This window comes from Gekko japonicus, unplaced genomic scaffold (genome assembly GCF_001447785.1).
Source record: "Gekko japonicus isolate JY-2015 unplaced genomic scaffold, Gekko_japonicus_V1.1 scaffold437, whole genome shotgun sequence".
NCBI lineage: Eukaryota > Metazoa > Chordata > Lepidosauria > Squamata > Gekkonidae > Gekko > Gekko japonicus.
Window position 1 is genome coordinate 317,792 of NW_015160223.1, and position 16,491 is coordinate 334,282.

Below are 16,491 nucleotides of genomic sequence, written 5' to 3' on the forward strand. Positions count from 1 at the left end.
TCTGAAAGCAGAACTGATACAAAGCGATATAGATATTATTTACTGAACCTACCCAGATTTCATTAAGAAAAATAAACTGCTTGGTGAAGTTTTTGTAAAGTTCTCCAAGAGACAGAGATATATAATCCTAAAAGCTACTAATGGGATAACTCTGAAAATCCAAGGTGAAGAAACTTGACTATTAAAAGATATTCCATTTGAAATGCGAAAGCGGAAGAGACAATATAAAAATCTAACTTATTTTTTACACAAACAATCCATTCCCTACAGGTGGATATTTCCAGAAGGACTTATCTTCAACTACAAAGATAAGAAAGAGAAGACTGACTCTGTCCAAAAAGCAAAGATATTTTTGGAGAAACATCAAACAACAGCTAAAGGGAAAACAGAGGGCAGTAAACTGCAGAAGAAAGTGAACATGAATCAGGAGACAGTGGAAGTACAACTGGCAAATCCTCAGAACTAATGCTGAAAAAGGAATAGCGGCTCTGAAACTCCTCAAAGTTAGACTGACCTATGATAAAAGCAAACACAAATAAGAAATAAGCAAACTATATGTAGATTAACTCTGAAAGCCTTTTACTTGCTTGCTATGTATGAAACTGGGATACACCTATTTTGGTTAAACATGCTTGCTTTAGTTTGATTCTATATTAATTTTAAACAGTTATATTCCTCTTATATTTTATTTTAATTTGAGGTGGGGAAACACAATAATCTTTTTATATATATTACGTAATATGATCCTTGCTTTAGCTTTTGTATTTTAGTTCTAGCTCCCTTTCCCCCTTCCTTGTAGTTTTTGTAGTGGAAAAGCAATAAGTAAAAATAATAATAATTAATTACCCACAACAGAAAGAAAGAAATACAAGGAAATCCGGCCTCTCCTCAAACTCTCCAAGCACTATGCAAAATCTCCAATAATTTTTCACATCAGAGCTTGCAGCCCAATACGAGGCCTCCAGATGCAGAAATTCCTGGCCTGTCAGTTTCTCTCAGACATCCCTGTTTTTCCCCTTCCCTTTGTCCTGTTCTCTTCCAAGGCAAAAGGCAGCTAACTTTGTAGGAGTTGCTTATGATGACTAGGCTTCTTGGGCAAGAAACGCGCGCGCCCTGCATAGCTAGTAAAAACCGAGTTCTTAGGACTGCCAATCAGAGCAGAAATGCACTTCGTCTTCACTACAGTTAAAGCTTTTTCGTGAAAGCCTTTTTCTGCTTGTCCTTGTTTAGCGGCGCTAACCCTACTTCGTAAAGCAATAACGAAAGCGTGGGTGTCCGCCTTCTCCTCTCTCCCTTTACCTCATACCTATACCCGTCCATTCCAGCATCATGCATATCCTTGTCTCACACTTTCCTTTTAATTACTAATACAAGTTGCGCCTTGAGGCTGTCTCCCCCCCCCCGCACCCGCAGGCGCTCTTACGGCAGGGCTCCTTCCCGCGTCAGTTCGCATCTGAGATTCGTCTCTCGGCTGTTAGAGTCTAGCTTCCCCTTCCGTGAAGAACTGTTCTGAAGGAGCTGTGGATTCGGCGCTTGGCTGATGCTGCCTGCCAAGAATGGAGGGCAAGCAGGCGCACACAGTCGAGCACCACCTCCCCGATCGGGGGCTTGGTTTTCCCCTCGCCTTTCCCCAGTTGCTATGGTAACAATGAGAAGCTGATTGCGGCCGAGGTTAGGGGTTGGGCCTCAGGGGATTTGGGGCATTAGCTGGAAAGAGAAATTAGTTGTAAGGACTGAGGAAGAGGAAGCTGGGCTAGGGGGAAAGGCTTGGAAGGGCTAGACAGCGCTAGCATGCTATGGATGAGGCGGGGCGTTTGGCACAGAAGTGAGTGGCAGTGGGGAAAAGGAGGGTATTAGGAAGGGCTCAGAGTGAATGGAGGGTGGCGGAGGAGTAGCTGTGCATGAGGAAGTGGGTTGCAGGGGTTTATGAGACCCTTTCAGTTCATCTGAAAAAAGTTTCCTGTAGTCCGCAAATTGCCATAACAAGTCTTGAAGGTTCCACAATACTTGAGTGTAAGGTTATCAATCTCCAGGTGGCACCTGGATGTCTCCTGCTATTACAGTTTACCTCCAGACAGCCAAGATCTATGTCCCAAGAGAAAATGGGTGCTTTGGAGGGTGAACTCTTCTGACATTATACCCTGTCGAGATCCCGCCCCTCCCCATACCCCACCCACAAAACCTCCAGGTATTTCCCAATCGGGAGCTGACAAGCCTACTTGAGTTTGTTTGCTGTGATGGGTCTACCCTATGGAGTTATTATTTATTGAATTTGTTAATTGCCCTATCCCAGCTTACTCCAGGCTCTGGGCGATGTACATAATGGCATAGTGCAATAAAAACATAAAAAACAATAAAATTCCACTAAACAATTTAATAAAGCTAAAGACCCAAATAGAGTCTATGATGATGGAGTCTGAAAATTTCTCCCCCCAACTCTGGACTACTAGGCCAGTTTCTGGGTAGGGGGAGAGGGAACTCATAACAGCAAAGAATGGCATTGGAGCATTCCTATGCCACATTTATTTTTCATAAAGTGCACAGAGCCATGCCCAACAGTCATGATTAAAAAGAATAATTAAAACAGTGCATGTAATAACACAACTCTTGTGCCCCCAGCCCACCCCCACATCAGCTATATGACAGAAAGGGTATAGAATCAGTCAAAATAGAACCGATACTATTCTTGTCTGGCATTGAGTTTATGGCCAGGGAGTACTTATACCCGGGATCCCCACCAAATGGTTTTAGAAAGTGGGCAGGGCCAGGCAGGGCTGATTGGCTGTGCAGATTAAAAAGCATCCTGTTAAACACAGCTTCTGCCTTAAATTGGAAGAATTACTGAGAGTTATAGGTAACCTTGCTCCTGGATATTTTGTCGTTAGCTCTGCATGCTGCAGCCACCATTCTTTTGGGATGCACACCATCCAGCGTCAGAATTCCAAAGGTGCCCTTAGGCTTAGAAAGGTTGGGGACCCCAGATTTACACTTTGCTGTTTGTTTAATTTTCAAGTCTTGAAAAGAACATGAGCTTTCTTCTGTATTTTTGGTACAGAGAATTTGGCTGTTGGTGTCTGCCAGATGGCCTCAAATGGTGAAGATGGTATTGCTTGGTACCAAAAAAAGGTCAGTTGCGGGGGCTTGTTTTACAGTGGAACAGTGTCATTCTTTGTGTTGCCTCCTTCAGGTTCTTCTTCTCTTCTTCTTGTACACCAGACATTGCCTTTACCAAGAGTTAATGGGAAGGTTTTAATTTTTGCCAGTCACACCTACATTAGTGACACCATCATTGCCTCAGCTTTACAGCCACATTATCCCCCCCCCCGGCTTAAAAAAAATGGGAAACGCTAGATTGCTATGGTGGTCGAAAATGCCATCAAATCACAGCTGACTTATGGTGACCCATTAAGGTTTTAAGGGCAAGAGATCTTCAGAGGTGGTTTAGCCATTGCCTGCTGCCACAGTACTACCCTAGTATTCCTTGGAGGTCTCCCATCCAATTGCTAGCTAAGGCCAACCCTGTTTAGCTTCCAAGATATGACGAGATGCGATAAGCCTGGGCTATCGAGGTCAGGGTGTTGTAAGAACAGTATAAAAGGACATTCTGCCTGCTATAGTGTATGTATGTGTGTGTGTGTATTTAAAAGAGAGAAAATGTGGTGTAGTGGTTAAGAGTAGCAGATTCTAATCTGGAGAACTGGGTTTGATTCCACCCCCTTCACATGTAGCCAGCTGGATGACGTTAGGTCAGTCACAGCTCTCAGTGCTTTCTCAACCCCTCCCCCCAAAAGTCTAGCTTGTCACCTAAAAGAGTTAGAACTTTAGGCTTCCAGACAATTTTTGAATGATCTGGTTATACCACACACAGTGCTATACAATAATTAATTATATTTATAAGAGGGAAAGTGGAGCCAGCAAATTTCACCTTATAACTCCACAGTGAAGAGGACTGTAGACATAATTTTTAAACAATGAAAGCTGTGGATTGTGGCAATAGGTTGTTGTAACACTGTATCACTCTAGCAAGGTTTCTGGTGGGGATGGAAAAATGGTGGTTGAAGGGGCTGAGCTGTCTATATACTCCAACTGGAAAACTGCTGTCTATATACTCCAAGAGCCATGCATAAAATTATCTATATGTAGAAGCAGTCCAGGAATTCTCAGTCTTGTTGCTGTTGCTGAATTATTGTAGGTGGTTTCTGTGCTTCAGTCTCACTTGATATAAGACTGGAGTGCTACACATACATTCCAGGTACAATGTGTGAAAATTATTTGTAATGCTGGCAGCACTGTGTAATTAAGTAAAACATTTTCATAAATATTCTTTGTCATGAATAATATCAAACTCCCTCTGAATCTTTCAAAGTTTCCTGTAATGTTTAAAAACAAAATTAAAATTATGACCTGGAGATTGTTTTCTTCCTACATTATTACTATATTGGAACATGTATTTTTTTTCCCGCCAAAGGATCTTAAAGTTTGAAATAGAATCCTTAGAAATAATTTGGAAAATGTATTGTTAATTCTTTGGTTTGTTAGAGGGAAGGAGGACATTAACAGTAGGTTGGCTGTCAAATTATTTTCTTTTTAATATGAAAACTGCTCTTTTTCAGATTGGAGCCTATGATCAACAGATATGGGAAAAGTCTATAGAACAGACTGAGATAAAGGTAAACTATCTTCTGCAGATAATAAGTTTTTATTTTTTTTGTTTATATATAGGTTTCTCAGAAGTTACATTTAACAAAAGGCCCTAAACATAAGCAGAAGGGGACAAACAAGAAAGAGATAAGGAAAAAAATAAGGCAATTGCATGCAGCAACAATCACTATATTATTGCCTAATTAGTGTTACTTTATAGTATGTAAGGTAAAGATAAAGGTTCCCTTGTTCGAAAGCCAGTCGAATCCGACTCTAGGGTTGCAGTGCTCATCTCTGTTTCAAAGCCAAAGAGCCAGCGCTGTCCGAAGACATTTCCGTGGTCATGTGGCCGGCATGACTAAACACTAAGGTGCATGGAACGCTGTTACCTTCTCACTATTTATCTGAATATGGTGGTTTTTTTAAAATAGAAATTGTTCCTGCATTCAGTATACAAAAGGGAGGTTTTTATTTTTCCATTTTTGAGTTTTTTATAATTTGGCAGCCACCAAAAGTAAGTTTGTAAGTTCTTGTCTAATTGGAGGAATGCATTTATCACCTACGTGTCCCCATAGGATTGTTGAAAGTGTTATAAAGACCTAATAAGAACTTGTGCAGCTTTGGCAGATTAGATGTAATTAACTGAGGCAGAGCGGTGTTAGCCATGAAGACAGTTAACATGGAAAAAGATTTTTAAGCTGCAGTTCTCCAACAGTAACTGTGGATGGGATATATTCTTAATGAAATAACCTGCTCTGGCAAATGAAATGATCACTTGTTTATTGAAATGATCACTTGTTTATTTGTGATCATATTAATACCTATGTTTAAGTAAGAGATTTCCCCCATTAACTAATTATTTATTTTTGGCATGACTGATTTTGTTTGTAAATGAATGCCTTGTGAAATAACCTTTGTGATAGAGAATATATGCAGATCATTGGCAAATTAGTTTAAATGAAGCAACCTCTTTGGAATTTAATTTTACAATCTTCTTACTACTTGGAGAAGTACTGACAAACTGTAAAACTTCAGTTGAAAAGCTGCCGGTCTGAAAAGGCTAAAATTAATGCATAAATAATCTTTCGTTCATTTCTCTGAGAAATCTTTTGTCTATGAAATCTATTTTAAAACACTGTTGACAAAGTTGTGTTCTTTGGACCAAAAAAATCTAAATTAATTTCTGTGAAGACCTGTATTGTTAGTCAATCTTTGTTTTGCAAATTAAGCACATTTGCTTTGTGGACTATTTTAAATATTTTATGAAATTTCAATCCTAGGAACTTCTATGTGGTTGGAATTTTGGAGAGGGGTACTGGATGACGAGGTAGAAGAGGACATTAGGTTTGCAAAGAGAGATGGGATCTAGGGTCTGTAGGGGTAGAAGAAATAGGAAGAAGTGCAAAAGTCCCATCTCATGACAACTGTAGCTCTCACCCAGGCCCTTGTGTTTATTATAATTATTATTAGTATTATGAGGAATGGTTGAAGGAACTGGGTATGTTTAGTCTGGAGAGGAGATGACTGAGAGGTGATATGATAACCGTCTTCAAGTATTTGAAGGGCTGTCATATAGAGGATGGTGCAGAGTTGTTTTCTGTTGCCCCAGAAGGCCAGACTAGAACCAATGGGTTGAAATTAAATCAAAAGGGTTTTTGGCTAAACATTATGAAGAACTTCCTGACAGTTAGAGCGGTTCCTCAGTGAAACAGGCTTTCTCGGGAGGTGGTGGGCTCTCCTTTGGAGGCTTTTAAACAGAGGCTAGATAGCCAGCTGACAACAGTGCTGATTCTGTGAACATTGGCAGATCATGGGAGGGAGGAAGGGTTGCCTCAGTGTTTAGTTCTTGTGGCCCTTTCTTACATGCCCAGGGAAATGCTGGTTGCCACTTTGGGGTCAGGAAGCAATTTTTCTCCAGGCTAGTTTGGTGGGATTCTGGAGGTTTCTTGTCATCTTCTGGCCATGGGACAGAGGTCACTGGTGGTGTGGGAGGGAGGCATTTGTGAATTTCCTGCATTGTGTAGGGGGTTGGACTAGATGACCCTGGATGTCCCTTCCTGCTCTGTGATTCTATGATTCTAGTAGTAGTCTACCTATCTCACTGAGTCTCAAGCTGGATTACTCAGAGTATATGGACCACATCACGGCAACCCCTCTCACGATACGGAGTTGCGTCGATTTCCTTGCCGTGGATTACACAGTGTATATGAATGCAATCAACCAGTAAGCAATATAATAGTATTAGAATTACAGTACTCTGAAACAAAACATATTAGGAATGATATGTTCAAAATGAAGAAAATTGATTTACACAAGTGTAAAAAAAGCAGCATGAGTAGGATAATACATATTGCAAACAGATAATACATACTATACACAGTGGTCACATTTCTTTTATAAAAGCAGCTTCCTGAACCATGTTGTTATAATGTAGCTCTTTCTGTTTTACATCGTTTACAGAATGACAGAAGCCTGGGAGCCTTCCTGACCTCCTCAGGCAGGCCATTCCACAAGGTGGGGGCCATAACAGAGAAGGCACCTGTATGGCCAGTTGTTGATCTTGCCCATTTGTAGGGTGGCACCTGCAGAAGGTCCTGCTCAGCCGAGTGAATAGATACTTAATACACTTTTTATTTTAATCAGCCAGAGATTCCACCATCATATCATGGAGAATTTTGCTGGTCTCTAAGTTGCTACTGGACTTGACTATTTAATACAAACTTCCTTTATCGTTTTAGGCTTCTGTTTGTGAAAGCATGTGGGCAAAGCCTGCTTTTTTGGAAGAAAATACTGGTGACAGTGTCCAACCTCAGTGCTACACTTATGTCCATAGATGCCTGAAATACACATAGTCCCAGGATGTGAATGAGTGATTTTAGGACAGTCTGTCTGTTAGCGAGAACAGAACAAGGCACATGCAAGTTGAAAGCCTATTATGTCCACAGAAACCATCCATTCTTTATGGTTTACCTTGCAGGGCTTCAAAAACAGACCCAAAAAGAAAGGTCACATACAGCTGGACCTAATAGATGTTGACTTGATCCGAGGTAAGTGCAGTTAGAACAACGACATTGGGGGAGGTGCTTAATTTGAGTTTAGTCTACTGACAGGCTGTTTTAGTTTAGTCTGCAAGTGGGAGTTCACAGGACTAAATGTTCCTTCATCCAATAAAAATAAATAAATGTTAAGGTTGAAACATTTTAATTTAGTTTTTCCCTTGACATATTAGTTTTCTATGCTGCTGAAAGCAGGTCTCTGGAGAGCTGGCATGCACATTTTTCTGAATAGTATGCATGGAGATTTTTGTTTAATGGAGGAACATGCAGTCACATGAACTTCTACCTGCAATCTGAAGTGGTAAAGTCCAGTTTTGCCTCCTCACCCTCTATATGTGAGAATTGGGCCTCTGTAGTGGGGAAAATATCCCCACATTCTGCCTAAAGTTGCACTTTAAAAGGAGTCTTGCCTTGAGTGGGAAACAGTAAGAGGAAATAGATTTCCATATAGAGTTCCATATTAACTGGCTGTGTTTGTCATGCATGTTTTCTAGGGTCTACGTTTGCCAAAGCTAAACCTGAAATTCCTTGGACTTCTCTTACAAGGAAAGGAATTGTGCGGGTTGTGTTCTTCCCATTTTTTAGCCATTGGTGGATACAAGTCACATCCCTGCGTATTTTTACGTGGCTCCTAGTGCTCTATTTGTTACAAGGTGAGTGGGGAAAAGAGGTTTTTGTTGGATTCCTTGAAGAGAAAAGCGTGGCACTTATTTTAGTGTTGTCCAACTTTTTGATGCACTCTAATCATCACTTGGTTACCAGCTCTAGAACTAGCTCCAGCGAGCTGTTCTACTGAGTCTTGCCTAGTTCTCATTACACTTCCTGTCCTACATGGTGGTCCATTTGCCATCATAAATTTCCATGAGGTCCTATCATCCTTAGTACATTTTTTTTGTTTTGTGGGGCCTTCCTTTTTGGCTAGCTGAAGAGCTGGTTATATTCAGCCCAAATTATAAGCAACATGCGAATGTCTTCTGTCATGACCTGGAAATCAGAACTCAATTGCTACATAAACCAACCTATCATTCATTGCTTTGCAGTTCATCTGTACTCTTACACCTTAAAAAAATTATTTGGGAGAAAGCATGTGCCTCTAGTTCATCTTCTGTGATGAAAAGTTGGTGAAAACTAATATGCTTGGTTTCCTGTCTCCTCTCTCAACCTTTCTTTCTAGTCACCTCTCATTGCTCTCTCACTGTTACTTTCATTTGTCTCTTCCATTATCATTTCCAGTCTTTACCTTCTCCATTTTCTTTCATTTTCCCATTTTCTATTAGGATAGACCCCTGATGCTTCCCCACTCCCAGGCAGATTTTCCTGCCAAAAATATTTTTAGTTCCCCTCAGTGACTGAGCCGCAGTAATGCGTATTTCTTCTTTATTTTATAAGCAGGAGCTGTCCTGTATTAAAATACCCACATGAAATGGCATATGAGACAAAATTAACTTTTAAAAACAATAAAGATTTTATTAAACAGGCAGGGAATATATATATATATAGTGAGTGTGTCAAGGTTTAGAGATACTCTAATTTATACAGACTTGAATTCTTAGAACATACAAGAGAGTATTGTGGCTTATTTTCAGAGTTTCAAGATCTTTTCAGTGAGAGGTGCTTTGGTTAGTATAGTTCAGCACTAACACAGGTTCTTAATACTATTTTCTGGAGAATAGCATATGCTTATAGTTTTTAGGTTTCTCCCTTCAGATATCTAGGTTTTCCCTTTAGATATTATAGCTTTCTTTCTTTTTTTAAGTACCTGAGGGTACACTTTTATTATTTTTTTTCATTATATACTACAGACATACATACAAACAACACCCAACTACCCCCAACAACATATAACAAGAGACTTTTATCACTTTTAAATTTCTAAATTCATTATCTATTTTACTAAGCTTATCTTTTCTGCGTTCTCAAATTACTACATTTATCTATCAGTTGTGTTTACATTATACCAATCATAGAATCTCTTCCAAGTTTTTTGAAAAGTCCATTCTGTGCCGGCTCTCATCTCAAGTGTCAGTTTGTCATTTTCCGCTGTTTCAAATAGTTTGTTCATGAACTCTTGTTTTGTGGGTTCTCCATTATTTTCCAATATTTGGCATATACTATCCTTGCAGCTGTCGACATATGAACTATCAAATACCTATCTGCTTTATCAAAGTCTTTCGGAAATATATTCAATAACAGTATCTCTGGAGTAAACGAGATATTAGTTCTTATTATTTTTTCCATTATCTCATGAATCCATCTCCAATACCTCTTTGTAACATCACATAGCCACCACATGTGATAAAAAGAGCCAATCTTATTTTTACATTTCCAGCATTTATCAGAGCAGTTAACATTTTGTTTAGCTAATCTATCTGGTGTAATATACCATCTATAAAACATCTTATACATGTTCTCTTTATATGACACAGCATTAGTTAGTTTTATATTCATCAGCTAAATCTGCTCCCACTCTTCTAAATTAATATTGTGGCCTATATTCTGGGCCAATACAATCATATTTTTTTTCAGTATTTCATCAACCATCACATCATCCAATAAAATCTTATATATTTTCTTTATCACTTTGTTTTCTGCTGTTAAAACAATTTCTTCCAGTTCAGTTAATTTATTATTAAACCCTTGTTTCTTATCCTTCAAATATATCGATTCCAGTTGCGCTTTCTTCCACCAGGATAATTGTTCTGGTAAATTAAGATTGTCTTTTTTATCCAAAATATCCTGGTATCTTAATGATTCTTCTCCCATATATACATTGGGTAAGGTAAATGCCTCTAAAGGTATAATTAGTCTTGATCTTTTAGTATAAACGTTTTGATGTATAGGGTCCCAAACCTTTAGTAATGCTGCTCTCAGCCAATGCTGCTTAAAATATTTTTGAGAGCCTGCTTTTTCATACCACAGGAAAGCATTCCATCCTAACAGTAAATCATGGCCCTCAATTTTTAAAAGTCTCTTATCTTCTAAAGTAATCCATTCTTTAATCCATACTAATGCTGCAGCTCTATAATACAGTAACCAATTCTTTTCTTTTTGTTTGTCGTCCAGGTTCTTAGTTATAATTTTAGTTTTTTCTACATTTATTTTGAAGCCCGCCGCTGCTCCATACTCTTCAATCTTATCCATCAAAGCTCCTGCTGCTTCTATTGGGTTTTCAAGTATTAATACCACATCATCTGCAAAAGCTAGTATTTTAAAGTGTTCTTTCTTTACTTGAAGTCCAGTTATTTTACTCTCTCTTCTGATGGCTTCATTCATAACTTCCAGTACCATAATAAACAAAAGTGGGGATAAAGGACATCCTTGCCTCGTACCTTTCTGGATCTCAAAATTATTTGAAAGTTCTCCATTGACCATAACTTTCGCTTTTTGTTCACTATATATTGCTTGAATCATAGTAATAAAGCTTTCTCCTGCATCTAACATGGGAAACGTCTCCAACATAAAAGTCCAGTTAACACTGTCAAATGCTTTCTCTGCATCCAAAAAGATTGTTGCCATCTGCTTCTCATGGTGTAGTTTATAGTATTCTAACACATTCATCAGTATTCTCAAATTATTCCTCATTTGTCTCTTAGGTAAAAATCCCGACTGGTCCTTATTTATTATTTCCACTAATACTTTTTTCAGCCTCTGCGCCAAAATTGATGCAAAAATCTTATAGTCCATGTTTAATAGTGATATCGGTCTATAGTTTTTCATTTCCTTCTCATCTAAGTTTTGTTTATGAATCAAAGAAATATTTGCTTCTTTCCACGTATCTGGGATTACGCCTTGTTCTCTCACCATATTATATATATCCTTAAAGGTCAGTGCAATCTACTCTTCAAAAATATGGTAAAATTCTATCGGGAGTCCATCTGGTCCCAGCGCTTTCCCTCTGTTTTAAGAACATAAGAACATAAGAGATGCCAATGTTGGATCAGGCCAAAGGCCCATCCAGTCCAACACTCTGTATCACACAGTGGCCAGAAATACCAGTGCCATCAGGAGGTCCACCAGTGGGGCCAGGACATTAGAAGCCATCTCACTGTTGACCCCCCTAAGCACCAAGATGACAGAGCATCACTTGCCCCAGAGTCCCTATCTATACCTTGTGGCTAATAGCCACTGATGGACCTCTGCTCCATATGCTTATCTAATTCCCTTTTGAAGCCGTCCATGCTTGTAGCCGCCACCACTTCCTGTGGCAGTGAATTCCAAGTGTTAATCACTCTTTGGGTGAAGAAGTACTTCCTTTTATCTGTTCTAATCTTTTGTCTCTTTATTGTCTCGACCACTTCCATCATTGAAATTTGTTGGTTTTATATTTTTCTTTGTCCTTCTGTAAGTTTTTGCAATTTATATTTTCCCAAATAACTTTTGATTTTATCCATACTGTCGTTTTCCTGTATAACGTTTTATAATATTCCTCCATAGCTTTTTTGATTTCTTCATTTCTATAGATTTTCTTCCCTTTTTTTCTCAGGACTTTAATAAAAGTTCTTTCCTTCTGTTGACTAATTTTATAGGCTACCCATCTAGTGGGTTTGTTAGCATTTTCAAAAAAGTTTTGTTTTGCAAAGTATAATTTCTTTGCTATCTCCTCTTTCAATAAACAATTCATCTGATGTTGTAACATTTTTAGTCTTTTTGCTCCATCATTATTTAATTTAGACATCATAATATTTTCTTGTAAATTTGTTTCCTTTGCCTATTTATTTGTTTCCTTTGCCTATTTATTTTTGCTGCTTCTTGCCTCTAGAAAATGCTTTCATTGCATCCCATATCACCTTTAATGATGTATCTTGTTTTTTACTTTCTTTGAAAAAGGCTGTTAACTCTTCCTTCATTTTATTTACAAAGTTATTATTTCTTAAGATTCTTAAGTTCATGGACCATCTGCTTCTCTTCCCAGTTGTTTGCAACTCCAAATAAACCAGTTTATGTGGTCTGCATAAGTTCCTGCCTGTATTTCTGCCTCTAACAGATCCTTAACCATTACTGTTGAAATCCATATCATATCTATTCGGGACCATGAATCATGTCTAGCCGAATAATATGTAAATTGTTTCATAGAGTAATTCCTTATTCTCCAAGCATCTACCAAATTTAATTCAGTCAGTAATTGTTCTAAGTTTTTTGGCATTTCTGTCCTTTTCTTCTTCTTCCCTCCTGTCTGTTTATCCTTTTCCTCATCAAAAATTGTATTAAAATCTCCCAGTAAACAAATATTTTGACAGTCCTGTCCAACAATAAGTTCATGGAGTTCCTTATAAAATTTCTCTTGGTCTTAATTTGGTGCATATTTACTACCAAAATCTTTTTCTCTTGATTTTGGATTTCCACCATCAAAATTCTCCCATCATCTGAAGCACAAACTTTTTCAGGGAATAGGCTTTCTTTTGCCACTCCCCTCTTCTTTTCCCTCTTGTCTGAAGCTATAAATGTTTTTCCTAATTTTTTATTTAGCAGATATTTTTCATCTTTTTCACGAATATGTGTTTCTTGTAAAGAAATTATATCCAATTTCTGTTTACCTAATTGGTGGAAAATCCTTCTTCTTTTTTGTGGTCCATTCAATCCGTTTACATTTACTGAGAGTATTCCAAGTTTCCCTTTATCCATTGTTCTTGCCATTCTGTTGGTGCCTTTTCACCTTTGTCCAATACTGCATTCCAATTGGAATACTGCGTTTCCTTCGGACAACCTGGCTTCTCTTCTCTTTGGGATTAAAATTGGCTTCTGCTCCTTCCACCTGTAGATCCTCTTCTTTTCTCTCCCCTTCCTCCTCTTCTTCTTCCTCCTCTTCCATTCCAAGTTCTTCCCCATATTTTCCTAGAAAATCTTCTGCTTTAAAAATAGATGTAATCCAGTATTTTTTCCCTTGATAGGTAAAAACCATGCCCTCTGGAAATAACCATCTGTATTTAATGTTATTTTTCTTCAGTAACCATGTTAATTTAGCATATTCTCTTCTTTTTTCCCTAACCCTCCAGGGAATTTCCTTTAGGACTTTTATTTCGGTTTCATCTTTCATTAATGGTTTCGCATTTACTTCCCTCAATACTTTGTCCCTTACTGTCCTCTTATAGATGCGTACTTGTATTTCCCGTGAAACTTTCATCCGTCTTGCATAGGCTGAATTCATTCTAAATGCTTGATCGAACTCTTTTTCCACTTCATGTTTTTCCATGTCCATATGGTCTGCCAGTAATTTGGCCATCTTCCCTGACAAGTCTTCATCTTTTTCCTCTGGAATGTTCTGAAATCGTAACACATATGCTGCTTTTCCCACCTGTAGTCTTATTAGCTCTTGTTCATATTCCCGTTGCTTATCTTCCATCCTTCTTGTGTCCTCTTCCACCGCTTTAATCTTCTTCTGTCTTCTCATTGTTTTCCTTCAGCTCTGCTATGTCCTTTGAATTTTCAGCCACCTGTTTTTGAATGGCTTTCATACTATTTGTAAATTGCTCAGTTATTTGTCTTAAAGTTTGATCCATCTGAGCTTTGATTGGATCCACTGCTTCGACAACCATGCTTTGCATTTCTTTTTGCACAAGTACTGTTAATTTACTGTCACCCCCCCCCCGTCCCTGGTGAAGATTGTGTAGTCTTAGCAGTGTGAACAGTTTTAACAGATGACATTTTGCTGATTGTTCTCTGAGCTTTATACAAATTCAAACCAGTTTTGCTATTGTCTCTTTTGTTTATGTTTTATTCCATCTGGCTGACTTCCCAGACTCTATTATCTCAGTGTTATGGTTTAAGCCCAGTTCTGGTTCACTGCCCAGTGCTGGAAAGTCGCCAGTATCCCTTGGCCACACGCCTAGACTTTTGTTATTGTTTGCTCAAGGTCACCGTTTTTCCCCAGCTGTTCCATACACATCCTCGCTCCGTTGGGGGGGGTCAGTTTTAAAACCATCCATACTCAATTATAGTCAATTATGGACATAGCAAGCACTTTTAGTCTTTATTAAATTTCCAGGTCGTCTCTACCATTTCACCCCACTAATTATAATGGGCCTCCTGCCCCCCTCCTGATGGAGGGAAAAATTGAGATCGCAGAAAGTGTGGGGAGTTGCTAGCTCTTTATACATCCACAAATCTTATATCAGTTTATCTCCCAAAACTCCATCACTTCTCTTTAAAATCTCTCTTTAAATTTCAGTTGCGCTTCTCTTAGCAGTTTGGTGGTATTTTTCCCCAGCCTCCCCTCTACTCTGCCAAAACACAGCTCAAATTGGAAATTTCTCCCTTCGGTTCTGGCCAGTTAAGTAGAATTAGGGAGATTTCCCAGTCTGTTGGGGATTTCAAATATGACAGTCTTTACTTTGAGAACACAGAGCAGTTTCTTTCACTCACGTTTCTGTGCTCAATTTAAAATCCAATTGTCAGCCTCTTGGTTCATGGCAGCAACAGCTCTGCCCACTACAGTGAGCTTCTTCCTCCGGCTTGCTTCAGAGCGAGCTAATTAGGTCTCCCAGTGAGTTGCCGTCTCACTGGGACCTCAGCTCAAGCCCCCTGCCCCCCACTATGCCTTCCCTGGAGTGTGGGGTGGTCTCTGATTGTTCAGAGACTCTTTAGGTCTGAAGATACGATCAGTCACTCGGAGCTCAGCTCTCAAGCGATTGCAGGCGCTGTGCCCTCCCGTCTGTCTCTAGATATTATAGCTTTCCAGTAACTCTTGAGATGTCTAAGCTCTTCCCTTTTTATCACAAACCAGGGTTCTCTTCCAAACCCCTTCCTACTGGCTAGAAATTCTTCTTCTTGTCCGTAAGAAGCAATAACTCCTTTTCCTATTTGGCTTGCCTGGGAGTTCTCTCTAACTCCTCAAACCTTCTGCCAAATTCCTCTTCCAGTACTATATGTCTGTATAAAGCAGTGTTGTAGCTTTCATGACTGAGAATCTGAATTCTCCCTCAGGGTAGTTTTAATATATCTTAGACACTGGAGTCCCTCTTCTTCTCTCTATAGATGTACTTTTCTGATAATTTCCTACAGAAATCACTGAATCCCAAAGTCTCTTCCCTCAGAAGCCAAACCCCTTGGCTACTGATCCAGACATTAGATTTCAGACAAAGACCAAAAGTGACTCAAAAGGTGAATGAAACTTTTCCCTCCAGATCAGCTGTTTTATTTCCTCTCTAAGCTGATTCTGGCCAATCAGAGAGCAAGTAGAGCAGCCAATCACATAAGCTCTTCTCTCCAGGGAAGATTCTCCCTGACTCTCTGACACAAGCAGCATTTTTAAAAGCCTGCTTTTCTTTGCAGTCCATCACAGCCATCTAAAGGGACCTGATCTCTTGACTAGAGGGAAACAAAAGCAGTTGGACAGGGCATTAATAACGTCATTGCCTCATCAACTGTGGCCCATAAAAACTGGCATACATGAACAAGTGCAAGAGACTATGATTTTAGCCTAATTGAGCACACACAGCCAGTAGCAGTGCTGGACATGCACTAATGAGTTGAATAAGGGCCACAACAATATTAGTCTTATTTATTTATTATTTATATATCTAATAGTGAAGGTGCCCCCTGGCGTGCGGATACCTAAATCCGCGCATCAGGGCACCTGGGGGGGGAGGGAGATTTTCGTGCACACTTGGGGCAGTCCCCAGGTGTGCACAAAAATCTGAAAAGTTAAAAAAAATATCGGGGGCATACTTAAATCCCCCCCAAAAGTGACAGAGCGTCCCCTGCGCATGCACAGGGAACGCTCTGCAGCCAGCCTCGCCGCCGCCGCCTCGGAGCTGGGGGGGCCCAGCAAGGCCCGGGCGGCTGCAAGTCGCCGGGC

The 16,491-nt window shown here is 39.4% G+C and overlaps 1 protein-coding gene across 1 annotated transcript in view; it reads left to right on the forward strand.

Annotated features, from left to right (window-relative positions):
- Positions 1-1,770: 1,770 nt before the first annotated feature.
- PHTF1 (putative homeodomain transcription factor 1) overlaps positions 1,771-16,491 on the forward strand; it is a 35,666-nt gene continuing 20,945 nt past the window's right edge. Inside the window, exons 1-5 of the mRNA XM_015411472.1 lie at positions 1,771-1,825; positions 3,056-3,126; positions 4,614-4,670; positions 7,619-7,688; positions 8,192-8,350. Of these exons, the coding sequence (XP_015266958.1) occupies positions 1,792-1,825; positions 3,056-3,126; positions 4,614-4,670; positions 7,619-7,688; positions 8,192-8,350 (391 nt within the window). The 5' untranslated portion in view covers positions 1,771-1,791. The remainder of the gene's footprint in view (positions 1,826-3,055; positions 3,127-4,613; positions 4,671-7,618; positions 7,689-8,191; positions 8,351-16,491) is intronic.